This window comes from Lissotriton vulgaris, chromosome 8 (genome assembly GCF_964263255.1).
Source record: "Lissotriton vulgaris chromosome 8, aLisVul1.2, whole genome shotgun sequence".
NCBI lineage: Eukaryota > Metazoa > Chordata > Amphibia > Caudata > Salamandridae > Lissotriton > Lissotriton vulgaris.
This window is the reverse complement of record NC_141696.1, coordinates 169,991,692-170,011,544: the sequence shown is the minus strand read 5'-3', so window position 1 is coordinate 170,011,544 and position 19,853 is coordinate 169,991,692. Positions and strand designations below refer to the sequence as shown.

At 47.6% G+C, this 19,853-nt stretch overlaps 1 protein-coding gene across 1 annotated transcript in view; it reads left to right on the top strand.

Annotated features, from left to right (window-relative positions):
• INTS4 (integrator complex subunit 4) overlaps positions 1-19,853 on the top strand; it is a 358,899-nt gene that overhangs the window by 217,994 nt on the left and 121,052 nt on the right. The window contains exons 11-13 of the mRNA XM_086933901.1: positions 11,140-11,345; positions 16,907-17,049; positions 18,132-18,247. Coding sequence (XP_086790027.1) covers positions 11,140-11,345; positions 16,907-17,049; positions 18,132-18,247 — 465 coding nt within the window. The remainder of the gene's footprint in view (positions 1-11,139; positions 11,346-16,906; positions 17,050-18,131; positions 18,248-19,853) is intronic.

Here is a 19,853-nt window from a genome sequence, read left to right as displayed (position 1 = left end):
TCCCCATTACCCCCCCAGGAGAAGTGTTCCGTCGCATTAGGACACTGGTGCTACAACACATTTGGGCAGGCAAACAAGCGAGGATTGACCTCCAGACGTTGACACTCCCTTATGCCAGGGGAGGGTTTGGTGTGCCAGATTTTAAACTGTAATATTTGTGTGCACAGGCACAATATGCAGCTTATTGGTATCACTTAGTGCCCTATCTTACTCACACAGCGATTGAGGAAGGAGATGCGAATCCTGTCCCTCTTGCCGCCATCCTCTTGTATAAACGCCCACCACTGCACGATCATGACATCAATACAATTGACACTACCGTCAAGGCGTGGCACGAACTTGGTCGATTGGCGCACAAAACCCCGCTGTATGCACGAAACATGCCACTACATGATCACTCCACGCTGTCTGTCACACGCGTGAAGGTGGGGATGTCGTTGTTACAGCAGGTAGGCATTGCACAGATGGGAGACTTATTTAACGAGGGTAGATTCGTAGACATTGCGGACCTCCAGTACATACACAACAAATCACAGATGTTTTACTTCACACATTACAGACTGAAGAGAGCCATGATGGAATTATACCCTACCTTTCCTGAAGAACCGGCAAGCCTAGACACCTTACAATTCATTATTACGACTCCGGACCTGTCGCACTTGACGTCACGATTGTACACCTCTGCACAAGCTGAGATTCCACAGTCCACGGAAAGGGCCAAGGCTAGATGGGATTTGGTTTTAGACAACCCCTTGACAGAGAAGGACTGGGAGCAGACATGTGCACTAACACAAATTCTTACCCCTAATGTTAATCTCAAAATCATACATTACAAATATATACACCAGGCATACTACACCCCGGCACGCATGTGTAGATACGGCATGCAGGATGACACCAGATGCAAGAGATGCGGTGCAGAGGGGGCTGATTTTATCCATCTAGCCTGGTATTGCCCCAGGATTCAAGACTACTGGGCATAGGTAATCACTAAACTGTCTGCAATGGTGGGAGTGGCGGTGGACTGCACAAACCGATTTTGCTTGTTGGGCATTATACCGCAGCTCAAATCATCTAAACGTAAATTCTGTGCGGTCGCCTTACTATTAGCCAAGCGGCAGGTATCAAAATGCTGGCACACTACACAGGTACCCACCACAATCAGATGGATACAAGATATGTCCAGCTGTAGGGACAAACTCCCAACATACGAAGAGAGCCTACCAATGCAATCCAGGCCGAAAGACTTTTGGTTATATCTCACTGACTATTTGACCACGGTGGAGAGTGACACGGAGTAACACTGTTTGATGTCTGTTCTAAGAACCAAGTCTACTAAAGCTGGGAGGGGTTGACGGGCGATGTGTTCAGGAAAGATGAAACGTTATGTTTGCACTGTACTTTCTGATGTGGACAAATGAACTGTGAAGGTCTTGTTGTTGGGGTTACTTATTGTTCTTTTCTGTGTATGTTCTAATACACCAACAAAATTTATAGAAAACAAGACCTAATTTATGTACTTTATGCCGCCGGACAGATGTTGTCGGCTATATGGCTGTGTAATATCACCATTGAAACACACCTTAATACTAACGCAGCCGGCCTCAGGGTTGTAGGCTCCTGGCTGTGTATCAATCTTTTGCTACGAATAAAGGTCTTACAAAGTAAAAAAAAAAAAAAGTATGTTAAAACACAAGAAAAACAGAAAATACAACACCTTTTCTCCCCATTTACAGTATTCAGAAAGTCCCTCAAAGTTTTTTACGCCAACACCATTAGTAACCTCACTGTTCAGCAAACATGAATTTACCTTGGCTTATCTGCTTACTTCTCCACCATGAATCATTGTTGAGTTTGGCAGAAGATTTCCCCAACCTGACAATTTTAAAGAATCTTTAAAACTTAGATTTACCTTTTTTAACTTGATAGGGCACCTTGATTTTGACACATTCGCCCACCATCAAATTTGAACCAGCAGACTTTACACACTCTTTGCTTTGTGATACATCTCTTTAAAGTCCAGGACAGGTAACTCCCTCTTAATCCACAAAGAGATCATTAATCATGGCAAAAGGGAAAAAGTCAGTTAGTGCATTGTGAGAAGAATGATATGCCAAATATTTTTAACATCCACCTTATTGGCAATGGCAGCCTGTACCCCCTTGACCATTCATGTTAGGTGAATACAGGGTCGCCTTGCAGTGAAACACAACAAAATAAAATTCCACTACCAATTTGTATATAAAGAGAAGATTTATAAGTAAAAGGAGAAATAAAATTACAAAAATCCAGTAAGAGTAAACTGGGATATTAATGTTTAAAGATTTAATTGAAAATAGCTCCAAAAAGCATGAAGAACTAGTCTATAGACCCAGTAAGCTGAGACCTAGGCGTAATTTGAGGCCGACCATAATGGAACCCTGATCAATTTCAACAAGAATTTAGTCAAGTGCAAGTCTGGAGGCCTAAAAAGAAAAGGGACTTGGGTCATATTTTTGAAGAACAAATAGCCTCCCCGTGGCCAGATCTGATATTTTAGCTGCCGTCAGCAAACTGCCAATTTGGATACCTGCCACAGGTTGGCCCCGCTATGGCTATAGAGCATTTGAGGTTTTTGCTTAAAAAAAGTTTTTAAGTCTCAAACAGAAAGGGACTTTGTCTTGTTTTCATAGATGCTTGAGCATCTTTCAGGGGGACGAACTAGAAATTCTATCCCACGCTGTGAAACTGCCGGTTGGGTACCTCTTGGTTTAGGAGCAACATTTTCCAGACTTTTTCATGGTACCCAAGTAACCACAGGAGTACACTTCTAAGCCTCTGGGGACCTGAGGAGGGCAACCTATAGACTCTCAGTGGGGGGCAGGTGGAGGCCACCACCAGCGTCTAGTGCCTGTTCCATTTGCCACTGGTCGGCAGAGAATTGTAGGGCAAAGGCCTCTTGCAGCTTTGTGGCCCTATAGACACACAGGGATTCACCAACTGATTCTTGGAGTCCTCTTCTTTTCCGTGGGTACAACAGGGAGCAGGTTCAGTCATACAGAGCTCCTCACTGGTCACAGACAGACGGTCCAGTCCTCATCTGTTCTTCTGCAGGTCTAGAAAGTGTTGTGAGGAAGGCTGGGTGTTATAGCTTTGTAAGGTTCACCAGAAGAAAAAAACATAGTTCCCCTCAACCCTAAAATCCAGGATAGAGAAACCCTTCTCTCCTTGTGCAGAGCCTTTGTGCCCAGCCAGAGGTGTGGCAAGGGTAATGAGCAGTTTCCTCAATTGCGGTCACCCAAAAACGTTTCTGAGGGTAGCTTCCCTCCCACTGCCTTTGGTGCCACTCTGACGGGACGGGGGGGGGGGGGACTGGGGAAATTTGGGGCTTCTTAAGTGTACATTTGCTCATGACAGAGCAGACTCCTTTGAAGTAAATTAAGTTACTGGGCGAACCCCATCTCGTGTTCTTGTCGGTGGCAAAAACATATCCCTACTCCTAGACTATTATCTTTGCTCAGGTAGCAGTTTTCCCACCCACCTTAATTCACACCAAGTTGAGGTCAAGAACAGCTGGGCAGTTGTTGGAGACCTAATGCAAATTATTGTCCAACTGCTTCAGACAGGTTAAAGATAACTTTCTAAAACGTAATGTCCCACATAGTGGTAGCAAGCTCTATACAAGTGTTGCAATACACTACAATACCTGTCAATTGCACAAAATAAACATGAAAGCGTGTTGTACTTGACCACTAACAAAATGTCCTGGCCAATGAGTGAGAGGATTTCCACACCCCTGTTGCCTAGAATGTGTGACACATTTATTGATGAAACTGAAGGGTTACAGGATACATTGGAAAGCCAGACGCAGCTCTCAATGTACGAGATCTCAGGGTTCCTATATCAAAAGAAGGAGAGTGACTTATTGACTTAGAGGTCCTTTTTTACCCAATCACAGACACAACTAGCCAATAAGAAGTGATTTTACAATCGCCATACATTCAGATAGAAAGCTGCAAGAAAAGGTGGAACCTAAATTGTGGAGCTGCTTGGTGAGCCTTCAATAGATGCTGTATTAATCACTGCTCATATCAGGAAGGAGATGAACTTTAAAGGCCCAATTTGCTGTTTCTCAATTTAAGCCCCAAACATTGGACACTAGGCACCAAATGCAATCAATACATGTACATCTGCAAACTGTTGTACTAACCTCATTAAGGCAGCCTTCAAGATTGCAGCTTATAACACTGATATGTGATATCAATATATAGGGGGGCGTGGCTTGGACGCCGATCGGGATGGTGGCGTGAGCTCGCAGCTCCGCGCGGAATCCCACTAATTCTCCTGATTTTTGCACCCTGGGCGACCCGTGGTCGACACTCCTGCCCTACGAAGTATAGGGGGACCTCTGGGCATCGATAAGAGGTGGCTGGGGGACCGCTGGCCCCGAGGAGACCCTGATGAAAGACGGCCGAGGTGTCGCCGAGAGTGAGAAGAAAATGGCGGCGGAGCGGACCGGCGGCTCCGGACATCGACATTGAGCGGCTTTGGTACCGACTGGTGGGGGGTCCTGCAGCCGCGAGATAGATGCTGTGGGGACTGTGGCGACAGTCCTGAAGTTCGGGGGACAGGGACCCCGGCGCAGCTCGGACATCGGGGACAATAGCTGGCTGCTATCCCTCCTCCTTCCCCTCCTCCTCCGGACACCGGAGGGAGCTGATCGGACAGTGCTAACCCACTTGGCCCTTGGAGCTGCGGTATCGGCGGTGGCAATTGATCCTGTTCAATATTGGGAGGTTTGCGCTGTCCCAGAAGTGCCAGGACCAGACGGGTTTCTTGGCCTGTGACGCAGTACCCTAAGATGGCGGCTACGGGAGGACCGGTGGCCACGGAGCACGGACTGGGAGACCTGGCTGCGCTGTCCCAGGTGGGCGAGACCCCTCCGCCGGTGCTGGACCAAGAGCAACGACTGAATCGGCGCCTGGATGCTATACTGGACGCAATCACCTCGACTAAGGAGGAGTTGCAGCAGGACATTGCCCAAGTAGCCACGGGGCTGGGGCTATTGCGAGCGGACCATGCAAAACTGGCGGATAAGGTCAAGGACCATGATCAGCTACTATTGGACCTGAAACCGTCAGTGGTGACCGCAGAGCATGAAATCACGGACATCCTAGCCCGGTTGGATTCGTTGGAGCGTCGTGCGGAGGATGCCGAAGGCCGCAATAGGTGGAATAACGTGCGGGTCGTAGGCCTGCCGAAACGAATTGAGGGGGAGGATGCGGTGGCCTACATGGAGGACTGGTTCCGAACTGTGGTGGCACCGGAGGGGCTTACTCCTTTCTTTACCCTGGAACGAGCACACAGGGTGCCGGCTCGCCCGCCGGGGCTTGGCCGCCCCCCCCCGGCCGATGGTGGTGCGGCTCCTCCATTATAAGGACTGGGACCTCCTCATCCAGAGGGCTCGGTCATCGGGCCCGTTTGAGGTGGAGAACAGCAGGGTTACAATATTCCCGGACTACACCCAGGCGGTGCAAAAAAATAGAGCATCGTTCCTGGCGGTGAAGAGGGAGCTGCGGGAGGAGGGCATTCAATACTCCTTGCTCTTCCCGGCCAAGCTGCGGGTCATTTTGGATGAGACCACGCACTTCTTTCAGACTCCGGATGAAGCATGGCAGTGGCTGGAGTCCTACAGAGCGGGGACGGACAGGTCTCACAAGAGTAGGCGAGATCGGCCTAAACCGCCTCAGGTCAGACAATCGCAACGCATCCGGTCCCGCAATAGGCGCCAGCGGGAGAAACGGGAGGCCCAAATGGCGGCGGATAAGAGGGACGCGCTAGCAGCGACGGCGGCCATCACGAGGTCGCAGCAAGGAAGTGAACTGGCTGAGACGGACTCTGGCGGCGAAGGCAGCAGGACGGGAGAGGACCTTTTGGAAGCGGAGAGCTCCAAGGGGCCGGTGGTGACCCCTCAGACTTCTGATGGGATATTCCACGGTTGAGGCTGTGTTGGGACTTGGTCAAGCTCTGCTGGTAGGGCGGTATCCTGTTGGCGATGGGGGGTTTGCCGGGTAGGGTGCAGCGTTGGCAGGATGGGATGGGAGCGCGGGGTGTGGGCTCCGCTAGCTGGGGTTGGCGATAACTCACCCCCTCAGGGCCCTTAAGGCCATCTGTGGTGGCGACCACAGGTTAGGACAATGCGTGGTTGGTTCAAGGTTTGGATCGGGGCTGACACTGGGTTTGTAGGCTCTGTCCTGGGGAGTGGGGTTTGGGGTGTTTTTCTTTTCAGAGTTCGTTTCGGGGGGGGGGGCAACTGCTTTGGTGGGGATGTGAACTGGCACTGTTTGACCTGGACTGTTCTCTGTTGGTATGGGGACGTTACCTAGCTTAAAATGCCTAACGTGGAATGTCCGGGGGCTACGAACCATGATCAAGCGCCATAAGGTGCATGCATATCTGGTGCGGAGGGGGGTTCAGATCGCTATGTTGCAGGAGACCCATCTGACAAAAAAAGAATGTGCTGCGTTGCAGAAAAGATGGAGGGGCCAGGTGTTCGGCACCACTTACTCAGCGTACGCCAGGGGGGTATTGATTTGGGTGAGAGCGGGGATACCGTTTCAGGTGCTGAACCAAGTGGTGGATCCTGAGGGCAGGTTTGTGGCGGTGGAGGGACGGTTGCATGGTAGGGATGTGGTACTCTGCTGTGTGTATGCGCCAAATGCTGAGCAGGCCCGATTTTTCGATGGCCTTTCCGGGTCCTTGGCCTCTTTCCTAGCGGGCCCGGTGATACTGGGGGGGGATTTTAACTCGATTACGGATGTAGTCTTGGACAGGTCTCACCCTCCCCTTGTTGATTCCCCGGTACGCAAGTTAGCCATGCACAGGAAGGATTGGCAGGACAGGTGGGGGTTGCTGGATGTGTGGCGGGAACAGCACCGGGACACTAGGGACTATTCCTTTTACTCAGCTCTCCATGCATTACACGTGAGGATTGATTCGGTGCTCTGTGGCGGATCCCTGGCTCCATTGATCTCGCACACGGAATACCTAGCTAGAACCATATCGGACCATAATCCCCTACTAGTACGTGTCCAGTGGCAACGGGAGCGCTCGGCGATTCCAACGTGGCGGCTCCGGCCAGACACGTTGGAGGACCCGGTGTTTAGTGCAGCTGTCCAACAGGGCATCGATAATTATTTCGGCGAGAACGAGGGTACTGCCTCGTGTAGGTCCACTGAATGGGATGCGATGAAAGTGGTGGTGAGAGGGGTGTGCCTGGGTCGGTTTTTGAATGCCCGTACGACTGTGTTGAATGCACTTGCGAAAGCGGAAGAGAAACTAAGAGATTTGGAGCGGCGCAGGCCGGCCAGACCGGACTTGCAGGCCCAGTTGCTGGAGGCGAAGGAGGTAGTCGCTACCGAAACAGAACGGTTGCGGGGCTACGACTATAAGCAATACGCCATTAGAGCGCATGTGGAACGGGATAAGGTGGGCACGCTCCTGGCCAGACTTGCTAACCCTGAAATTAGAGGCTGCCCGGTCCTTAGTATCAACAATGCACTGGGGGAGACGGTATACTCTCAGGCAGCAGTGTTGGAGTGCTTTCGAGTGTACTATGAGGAATTGTACCGGAGTCAGTTGGGAGTGGAGGCCCAGGACATTGTGGAGTACCTAGAGGAGAGGCAGCTTCCCGTCCTGGACGAGGAGGACGCGAAAGAGCTGGGCGGGCCGATCACGCTTACTGAAATAAGGGCAGCCATTAAACATATGGCTCGGAATAAAACACCCGGAGTGGATGGGTTACCAATAAAGTTCTACCAGCAGTTTGTAGATAGCTTGGCACCCAGACTGCTAGTGGTGTACACAGAGGCCTATGAGTCAGGGGGTTTGCCCGGGTCCATGAGGGAAGCTTTGATCGTGCCGCTCCTAAAACCCAGCTGGGATGCGACGGATGTGAGGTCCTATCGCCCGTTGTCCATGTTAACGGTGGACTACAAGATCCTGAGCCGGATTCTGGCCACCAGGCTAGCGCCACACATGACAGGCCTGGTGCACAGGGATCAGGTGGGGTTTATCCCCACGAGGAGCACGGCGTCGAATATCCGGCGACTGGTTGGGATTATGGACGCTGCCCTGGATGAGGGTGGGTCCCAGGCGGTCCTATCAGTGGACATTGAGAAGGCGTTCGACAGTCTGGAGTGGGTTTTTCTGGATGGAGTGATGGAGAGGTTTGGCATAGGCGAAGGGTTCCGCCGGTGGACGAAGGTTCTATATTCCTCGGCGACGGCGCGAGTACGCTTGGGTGGTTTGGTGTCTGCGGCTTACCCGGTGGGCAGGGGCACGAGACAGGGGTGCTCCCTTTCCCCCCTCTTGTTCGCCCTGGCGATGGAACCCCTGGCGGCCCATGCTAGGACGGGAGACAGATATGCGGGGATAGACAGTGGCGGGCGGCTACATCATATCTCGCTGTATGCCGATGATCTGTTGCTGTATTTAGACGATACGGAGCACGCCTTGGAAGGAGCGATGGACTTGTTGTCGGAGTTTGGCCAGTTGTCGGGCCTTAAGGTTAATTGGGCGAAGACCTGTGTGTTCCCGCTGAGGCCGGAGTCGCCCTGCCCTGCTCGCGACTTAGGGGTAGTTTGGGAGCCATCTTGCTTCACCTATTTGGGAGTCCGGGTCTACCACGTGACCGCGGACCGATTAGAAGGCAATATTGGAAGGTGCATTGAGAGGCAGTATGTCCTTTTGGTCGACCCTCCCGCTCACGGTATTGGGTAGGATTGCTCTTTTGAAAATGGTGGCGCTCCCCCGACTCCTGTACTACTTCCGGACACTACCCATTTGGATCCCTCAGAGGATCTTTAGGGACCTGAGGACGATGGTTATTGGCTTCTTGTGGGGACATGGCCGCCGTAGAGTGGCCTTGAGCACGTTGCTACGCCCCAAGATTGAGGGGGGGGGTGGCTGTTCCTGATTTTGAACTATATTACTTGGCGGCACAACTCCAGGTTCTCACGCAGCATGTGGCCCGGGTGTTTAGGGGTCCGGAGTGTGATCGTGAGTTGGGAATACAGCGCCATGTGCTGTCCTATATCGTTATGCAGCAGAGGTTGGAGATACGGGGCCTCACTATGGAGGAACGGACGCTCAGGTTGTGCTGGCAGAGGAGTCTCAGGAGGGCGAGGGCGACTCGGCCCTATGCGCCGGAAATTCCGATTGGCATGCTTACAGCCCTGCCACATGGGGGCGATTGGTCCCCATTGCTGGAATGGGAAGAGGCGGGACTTCAGGTGGTGGGAGACCTGTATGTTGATGGGACTTTGGTGCCCTACGGAGTACTTCAGGATCAGTTCGGGCTGTCGGACGGGGGTTTTCTCTTGCATGCGGCGGTGGTAGCGGCCATACAGAAGCATTGGAAGGGAGGGCTCATTGAACCGGACACTACCATGGCATGCCAGTATGTGGTGATGGCAGCGGGCACCTTTAAGGCGGTGACCTGCCTCCATAACAGGATGTTGCACGAGGGACTGGAACCGCTCCAGGGGCTCAAAGAGAAATGGGAGGAGAGTGTGGGTAGGCCCATTCCGGAGACGGTATGGAGCCATATTTTACGGCGCACATGGAAATGCACGAGGAATGCACGTTTCCAGCAAGTGCATTTCTTTGTGCTGCATAGGGCCTATCTGACTCCGGAAAAAATACGGCGGTACTTCCAGGTGCAGGACGCAAGGTGCCCGAGGTGTTCGTCACCAGCGGCGGACATGGACCACTTGTTTTGGGGTTGCCCGCACTTGGAGGCCTATTGGGCAGAGGTGGAGGACCTTCTGAACGAAGTGACTGATAGGGAGGTGGACTTCGACATGGCGGCGTGCTTGTTGCTCTGGTTCCCGCACACCAAACACACTAAGGTGACGAGCAAATGTATTGACCTGGGTTTGATACTGGCACAAAGAGAGATCTCATGGCATTGGAAATCCAGGGGCGGGCCGTCTGTAAGGAGGTGGAAGAATGAATTGCTGCGGTGGTCTGAATGTGAGAGTGTGCTCCGAATGAGGCAGGCTGTCAAGCTTGGTAATGAGAAAGCCTTGGATACAGCGCGTGCGTGGGAATTAGTGGTGCAAGCCTTGCGTGATTCCTTGGTGGAAGATGAGGATTGAGTGGATGGAACCTGTGGACACCGCGAGGCATACTAGCTCAGAGTTCTCATTGACGCTGTAGCCGGACCCATACTACATTTCAGAACAGGACACACACCATTAGCGGTTGCCGGGGAGGGGACACTGGGGGTTGTTTAGTGGGTGTTCGGGGTGGGTTGGGAGCCTGGGAGTTGATTGGCCGCGGTAGCGATTCTGGGCTGAGAAGGGCCTGTGGGGCGTAAGTAGCGAGCGGGAGGTACCAGAGGGAGCGGGCCAGGCATGGTGGGCCCCGCAGGGCAAGGAAGGGGCTCGGAAGCGGCTTGTAGCACTGACCTGCATATGTTAGATGGTTGATGTTGTCATTTGTTGTGGGAGGGGGGGTAAAACGCAGATACGTAAAACGCTCTTGTCGACCATTGTCCCATAGGGACACTCACCGTGATGCCTCCCTGCTACTCAGGGCACTACGCCGCCCGGCCTCCGGGTTGCGGGCTGAATGGCTGTGTATGATACAAGTTTTAATGGTTGAAGCGGGGGGACACCATGAGTGGACTGGTTGATTAATTGTATTCTGTGGTTTCTAACTCTGCAATAAAAACAAATTAAAATTTTTTTTTAAAAATGTGATATCAATATATAGCATAAGTAGCTAATTATCCACAGTGTATAGATTAGTAAATTCAAATTCATGACAACCCTGATATTTTGCTTGAGTACATCTGTCGACTTATTCTAAAATGTGGGAAATAGAGAAACCTGACAGTAGTTAAAGGGACCTAAGAAAAGACTACAAAGAGTAATACAGAGGATGTTTTGTTTTAAAATTCAATAAAGATATGACATGAAAGAAATGATAAAGCAATGCATAGATATGATTATTTTGAAGCAGTAACTATATCTCATTGTTGCTCTATCTTAACTTTTGTTTGGTTCCCTAGGAAGAAGGTTTAAAAAATCATTTGTATTTCACTTTATTTGTAACTTTATATTAGATTTGTTTCTATTCTATATCTTTCTTTAGAAGTGCGCATTGCTGCAGTCGAGGCCCTGTGCATGCTTGCCCAGTCATCCTCCTCTTTTGCGGAGAAGTGCCTGGATTTCCTGGTAGACATGTTCAACGATGAGATTGAAGAGGTGCGACTGCAGTCTATACATACACTGAGGAAAATTTCCAACAACATCACACTGAGAGAAGATCAGCTGGATACTGTACTTGCAGTGTTAGAGGTAAACACATTCAGTACAATTCACTTGATCTCCAGAAAAGGTTTGACATTTGTAATCATGGAGATAAGGACCTAAGGACACCTTTTTGGACTCTTCATTTTTCACATTAAATATTTAATTACTCAGAAAATAAATTTGTCTGAATAAATCCTCTGCTAAGATGGATGGAGAAACACAATTCCGAAAAGGCTTTAAAATATGACTTTTCAAAGAAAGAAGCAATATTTAGCCTGGCACCTTTTGCCCTATGAATGCGCAGACTCCATAGCTCAAAAATGCTTTAAAGAGTCAATGCTATTTGATTTACTCAATTATACAGTGGCTCTACCCTACCTGTACAAGCAGTTGGGGCAAGTTTCTGTCATCAAAAGACAGTGAAAATGCAGACATTATTCTTAGCAATCTTTTGAGTAGGATCACTGATGTAATATTTTGTCAAACCCTATTGTTTACCACAATATCGTGTTCATATACCTAAAATGTAAATGACAAAAATATTGAGTTAACAATAATGTGGAAGTAAATATTGTCTAAAAACAGATAAAAATTATTGGCCCTAATTATGATGCCGGTCGGAGTTGCCATCGCAGCGGATTGGGAACCAACGACTTCAGGTCGGTGGTTCCGACCCCACAATTAGGATGCAACAAACTTCCATTTGTCAATGGGAGCTTGTGCGGCGGGCCAAACAGCACACAGCACAAGCTCCCATTGAAAAATGAATGTTGTTAAACATTCCTGCACCGCGAGGCAGACAACTTATGATGCCTGCCACACAGTGCAGGGGTTGTTTAGGGGGGCACCATAGGTGCTCCCCAGGCCAGTATGCAGAGGGCCTAGGGGGGAAGGGGGCCCTGCTAGGGGCCCCCAAAGACACTTTCCAACAGCAGTTCCATGTCCGAAAGGCCAACATGAAACTGCTGTCTGAAAGTGCTATCATAATCCCGACGGTGGAAACGCCATTTTAAGGGATTATGAGGCCTTTCCGACTGGCCAATAAGCTCCTTGAGCCCATCGGAACCACGTCGGATTCCTCGGCTGGTTTAAACTCCGACTGCCGTCATTATAATATGGTGGTTGGACTTTAAACCTACAATGTTTGTCGGAAAGCCTCCGACCAGTGGTTGAAGGCTTTCCGACAGACTTTCTAATTAGGCCCACTGTCTTTTTTAAATATATATCAAAGTAACAATTTTATGATGTTAAAAAGTTTTTTCAATAATTATCGCCATCGTCCACAAAAGCACACTCTAACGGACCACGCACTCCAATGGCCCGATGTTGACCATGGAACACCTTCACTTCCGGATCCGAACCAACACCACCCTCATCTGCACCCCGTCTACAGGCCCTCCCGGCTCAACCAACTCCCCTTCACCAATGCCATCGTAGATCTCATCACACACCAGGCCTTGCATCCACCGACTACATCCTACTTGGAGACCTCAACTTCCACATGGACAACCCCAGTGACCAGAACACTGCCACCATTCAAGAGAACCTCAACAAAATCGGACTCAAGCAGCTAATCACAGCACCGACCCTAACAGCCGGACACACGTGACCCAGTCTTCTCTGCCAGAGGGAACATCAGCTACAGCTGCACCACCAAACTCTCCTGGACCGACCATCATTGCGTGCACCTCGCCTTCCCACGCCCTCCATACCCCACCATCATCCTCGCCCCCTCCCGTCGCAGCTGGATGAAGTCCACCGAAGAACGTCTCGTCAACTCCCTTAGCACATCCACTTCGCCAATGTCAACAGACGCCAGCACTGCAGCACGCAACCTCCACCGATAGATCTTCAACAGCTCTGACAAGAAAAGACCAGGCAAGCAACACTCTGAGAAGGCCAGCTGGTTCACTCCCACCGCTGCTACATTATAAGTAATTACATTTAAACATGAGCTACTAAAACTATAGCCTTTATTTAAACAAAATAACAATTACGCTAACCATACTTCTATTTAATTTAGACACATCAAACTTAAAAAACAATACTTTTTGTGCAGATGATGTGCTGTTTTTTATGATGGACCCGTGGTTTTCGGGACCCAGAATCCTTCAGATTCTCCAGGTATTTGAGAGACCTCAGGACTTGGTATAAATCCTTCCAAATCTGTACTCTGCCCTATATGCGGTGACCAGGGACGCGGAACATGGCCTGTGCAGTTGTCCCACGTGACAGGAGGGTTTAAATATCTAAGAGTTTTCATCTCACTCAGTCCCACAACTTCGTGGACACACAACATTAACCCACTCCTCACTAGTTTACGAGATGAGACAGCAGTCTGGTCCCATCTACCGTTATTATTATATGGGTGGGCAGCAATTTTTTTTTAAATGGTCTCCCTACCTCGAATACTCTATCTGCTACAACATGTCCCGTGTAATATCCCCCATACGTGGTTCGCCCAAGTCAATGCAATCCTAAATAAGAACAGAGGCACCATTCGCGTGGCGCCACAGACTTGCACACAATCAACATATTGCGGGGGCATCGCAGCAGCGGATGTTTACGCCTATTATGTGGCATCTCACCTTTAATTAAAAAAGAATGGTGGTACAGCTCACCTATGGACCCAGTTTTTGCACTTGAGTACATAGCAATGGAGGAGATATCCCCCTTCAGAGGCTCCTATACAGCCACGTGAATTTAGACTTCCTATCCCCTGCTAGTAAGACAGTAATCCAACTCTGACGATACACAGTCAGAAATATGGGCTGGCAGGGCTGCTTGACACAGACAACTCCGCTATGGCATGGTACATATTTGCCTCCAGTAGCAGCACTGTCTGGGTTTCATTAATGGGGCTTATTGGGCATTTCCACTCAAGGAAATGTCATACAGGGTACTACTCTTAAATCGTTAAAGCAATTACAAACAGACTTCCAGCTGCATCGGACGCAGTTTTACAAGTGTCTTCAGTTGAGGCACGCCCGACACCCCTAATCCACTCGATCGATACCCTGCCAAAATTTCATCCCCTCGAAGGTCACCTTCTAATGGGAGACCTAGGAGCACACAAGATTTGTCAGATTTACCAAACATTAACCACCCGCACTACATTACATAAGACCAGGGAGGCATGGGAAGAAGACTTATCTGACATGACGGATGATGTCTGGTCGGAGGCCCTCTCCAGCCACCGCGGTGCTACGGTGTCTACACGTTATTTCCTCATACAATTTAAATACCTCCACCGTATATAGTTTGCACGATCCCGCCTATGGAAGATATGGGTCATCCAGTCCCCTAAATGCCTCAGATGCTAGGCGGTGGAGGGCACTTTCCTACATACGGTTTGGAGGTGTGCACGCTGCAGCCATTCTGGCATAAAGTTGTGTCCTGCTTGGGCTAGGTCTTATCATGGGATCTTCCATTTGACCCTAGGATGTTTTTGCTACACAGTACAGAAGGGATTGGCGGGAACCACTATAAACAACATTTACCCTTCCTGAGTATCACACTTGCAAAACGCAACATTGCCCAAACCTGGAAGGAGACCTCTCCCCCAGTCATAGATGGGTGGAAGAAAGCTATGGACAGATGCATGGAAGCAGAGCATGGGAATGGCCCCACCCCCCAGAGACAACATTAAAAGCTTGGGCGTCTGGCTCGACAAGTCTCTGAGCCTTAACACACAGGCCACTAAGATCTCAGCTACCTGCTTTGGCCTCCTTAGGGTGATTAAGAAAGTCCTTCCCCTCCTCTGTTCTGAGGCCAAACAGATAATTATACAGGGCCTCATCCAATCTCGTTTGGACTTCAATAACGCCCTTTATTTGGGAGCACCAGACTATACCCTACAGAAGCTCCAACGCACCCAGAATTGTGCTGCCAGAGCGCTGCTGGGAATCCCCCGGAGGACTTCAGTAAGAACCGGTTTAAAGACCCTGCACTGGTTACCTGTCAGGGACAGAGTAAAATTTAAATCACTCTGTATCGCCCACCAGACATTCTGGGAAACGGGCCCAGACATCAACCGCCCCCTGATTTCTCCCTACAGGCCCAACAAATCTCTTCGCTCTTCAACAGCATTTTTGGCCGAAATCCCCAGAATACGCATAGCCAGAGCAGGAGGACGCTCCTTCTCGTATAATGTTTCCAAACTCTGGAACTCCCTCCCTCTGCAGCTGAGGAACAACCCCAACCTGACTACGTTCCGGAAACAGCTAAAAACCCTGCTATTCAATGCCTAAAAGTAACCTCAAGAGTGCTTCTTCTGTTTTAGCGCCTGGACGCCTCAGGGCAGCTGCAGCGCTCTACAAGTCACATTTTCATTTCATTTCATTTCATTTCAGAGATTGCGGTTTTCCAGGCCCGAGGTTGTCCTCGGAAACATACACAAATATGGTCCCGCTGGGCAACATACTGGGGCATTTACCCCCTCTATCGCAAACAGACCCTCTATAGGATTTCATTTATACATCTACCTAATCACTATATTTCTCAAGTCACATAACACTATCGTCAGCATATGAGGTCTGTGATTGCCTGTGTCATGTTTCAGTAGTTTAGCCTGTAGGTTCTGCAGGTTAAATGGTTGTATGTAATTATTGGAACTTTTGATTTGAGGTGTTTCTATAATATATGTAGTGTGCTTCGGCCCCTTACGTGCCATGAAAATCCAATAAAATTTGTTTTAAAAATATATATATATATTTTTACCACAATCTTAAGGGCAACCGTAGTGAAACCAACAATATTCTTGAAAAAAATATTGTATACTCCCAAAAAAATATTCATGCCTAAAATATTCTGTCCCACAATATTAGTAGTAATAATTTTGAAATACTATCGCGATATTTAAAACTCGATATTCTGTTAAAACATCTTTCTGTACTCGTGCACGGTTCCTGCTTTGGAAACCCTCAAAATCCTGGACAAAGGAAACATAAGCAGCGATGTTTCCCATTACAGTTTTGTTTGTATTCCACACTGTTAAATGCATCACAAAACTAGTCCACACTGTTACAGGCATCACAAAACTAGTCAGGACCTGGAGGTGATCTCCTGGATTGTGTATTTAACAGTTATTACTTTCAACATTCAATATGCATCCCTGCGTGAACATTTTGAGGCTGGTTCAAAGCAGTATTTGGCCAAGGAGTCTTTACAGCCTGCTTACGTGTATCCTGGTGTTGGCCGGTGGCCATCTTTCAGCACTTTGGAAGAATCTAGTTCCAATGTCAGCATTGTATGTTTGCTGTACAAGAAATATGTATACACAACCTGAGTAAATTGCACAGTTTAAATACAAATACATGTATTTGTGGGGATACTCATTTTATGGGATACTTTCCCCACAGTCTTAATGATTCATGTTTGAGGCACCGGAGGTCAAATAAGTCTTGTTCTCCTCTATTATTTAATTTGGTCCCATATCAAAGCCAAACCCTCACACATTGTTACTTGATGAAAATTCCTTTTATAGTGGAAATGTTTGTCACTTAAGTGTCTCGGTATTGTGGAGCCAAAATAAGACCATTAACTAACAAGTGCAATTTTATGGAGTTGGTTGTCAAAATTGGTGATTGTGATGTCTCTTTTTTCAGGATTCTTCACGAGATATTCGAGAGGCCCTTCACGAGCTGCTGTGCTACACAAATGTTTCCACCAAAGAATGTATTCATCTGGCTCTTGTGGACCTCTTGAAAAACCTCACCAAGTATCCGACTGACCGTGACTCCATTTGGAAGTAAACAATACTAATATGTTTCAGTTGTAAAAGTTCATTGTTTTTAGTAAGACCAATGGAGTTAAACACAGGCACTTTCTTAACATCTGGTGTCAGTGCATCTGTTTATTGTTCTGTAAAATCAGAAACACAGACGTTGTTGCACCCAAATCATCTGATGCAATCGTAATGCTTTTCTAGGGTAGGTGCTAATATTATCAGGGATTTACATGGATTGTAAAGACATCTTTTATTTCCAGTCCGAAAAAGACCTTTCTGGGCACTCAGAATGTGGTGGCATTTTCTGCACAGGAGACCATACTATCTCTGTAGAAGAAAGTTCCCCTTTACCTGAAATAGAATTCTGATCAGCCAGATGCGATTACATTGTTGGGGATGATATAGTTATGCATTGGTTTAGTTCCCAGTGGCAGACTGCTCAAGAGACATAGGACAGTCGGTACACAAGGAGTGGTCACAACTTTGGGGACTGGATATAATAGTTATTTCATGTAATATGCGTTTACAAACCCACATCTCCCATTGGCCATCTCCTCAGATGCATCTCTGACGGTTTAGTGAAGGAAGCAAGTATGCCGGGGATACAGGTTTGCAAATGTGAATTAATACATCAGGCCCTTGGTCTCTAGCTAAAGAGTGAAGCATGTTGATTTGGCCTAAAATTCTGCTATGCACTATCTGAAGTGTTGTTTAGTCTGTGTGCCAGTATCTCAATCCCACCATAAACACATTCTTGCAGTTGGGCGGAAACGAGCTTGATAGATGTTCTGAATATGGCTACGTTTAAAATGCAACAGAAAAACAAATAGAATGTGATGTTTTTTGCCAACACCAAACAACTTATCCCGTCCATTCTGGATTGTATTTACTTTTCAAAGAAGTAATAATGTGGTTGATTGCTCATAAATTCACAGATACCGTTTGAAGACCAAAAAACCTACTTTTTTGGGCTCATTTGTTTGATGATTATAGTTATATTTGTTTAGCAAAATTAGCGATGCATGATTGTTGACAGTGGTTGCTGGACATTGCATGACTGGACTGCACTAAAATAATGACCTCCATGCTTTTTTTGTTTTTAGGAGCCTTAAGTTTCTTGGAAGCAGACACCCAACTCTAGTTCTCCCTTTAGTTCCAGAGCTGCTGAGCACTCACCCATTTTTCGATACCCCTGAGCCTGACATGGATGACCCAGCCTGTATCCTTTTGTTTACTAAGCATTACTGCTGTCGATTATGGAGGCAGGGATATACCTGTGATGTGATCCCAAGCCAACAACGCTCTATTAGCTGTTATACAAGTGTAGTATATTGCTGCCATGTCTTTCCTTGTTAAATATCCGCTACAAAGCACCAAACGCGTGCCACTTGTTCTATAATTTGGGAACTACTACTGGCCATGTGTTTGCATTGCAATATGGAACAAATCCTGTTTATGCTGTATTACTACATCTAACTAAAAAATGCAAATAAAGAAAAAAAAATCACTGCTTGTTGATAAATCTGAGAATCACGAAGTAGGACCATACCAATTGCTATCTTGTGAATCGATAGCATGCGAATATATATTCTCTCTGAGGCAGAGATGGAACTTTGTGGAACTAATGTTCACACCTTAATTGTAGTTTTCTCATTGCCCCAATCAAGTAAAACATGCATCATGCATTTCATAGTTAGATGCATTGCTTTAATGGCGGCTGTTTTTGTTATCCCATATACCTCACATTTCTGTAATTCAGCTTAAGAGATGTAGTTTTCATATAAGACATGTTACAAACGCGTGACTCATATCCTACTGTGTGTGGCCATAGAATCCTCAACGTCCTTCGTGCCTCTCTTTTCTGTATGCGCCCTAGCCTTAGCACTTCTGGTTCTATCTCTTCAGATGTGAGACCCTCCTTTGCCTGTCCCTTTGCTTCTCTACTCAATCTAATCAGACGCAGAATTTGTCCTCTCTTTCCACGTCTGTCCCTTTTCAGTGTCCTCTTCATCTCTGCGTCTTGTGAACCTCTAACCTGCGCCCTGACATGTTATACGCCATTACTCACGCCCAAGGAGAGCACCTGGCCACATTTCAGAATTATAGGTTCAGCAGCACATATTTAAGTTCATGGACTTGCTGTTCATTTGTGTCAAGTTGACCAAAGCATCATTCTTGCTAAAGGGAGGGAGCGTCTGAGAAATGGAGTGGAAAATAAAGCAAAAAGAAGAGGAAGAATGATTTGGTGCTGAGAGTCTACCGCAGTTTTCAAAAGAAAACAGATGACCAGTGAAAAGGACAAAAGCGAGATAAAAAATATATGGGTAAATGTAATGTAAATCACACTGGAAATGTTTTTGACGGTAATAGAAGCACTAAAGTATCACCTGCTTAAGCACATTTTGAAACTTTAATGTGCTTTCTTTGCACAGTTAACTGTTGCCACCCTTGTAGACTTTGAAATTGTATCTCAACTTTATTTGGAAAATCCGTATTAGAAGAGAGTATTTCAATAGATGGATTGTATTGTGTGACAACCTGGTATTACATTCACCATTTGAGATTTTAGTCTGCTTCCGTCTTTGAGTATTTGCAGCAAAATGTATACAGTTTGATCTAGAGAAAAGGGCAGCTCCATGTATTAACATTTGAGAGTTGGTTGTAAGGTTAAATACCTTGTTATCTTAGAAACAAGTGTTAGACCTTGCATCTTTTGGCGTATTTCCCCAGTCTTTTTGCTCTCTGTTTTGATGGTATGCTGGACATCGCTTTTGCTGATTTAGTGTCTCTGCGCACTGTTTCATTGCTATTCAGTGCTAAAGTGC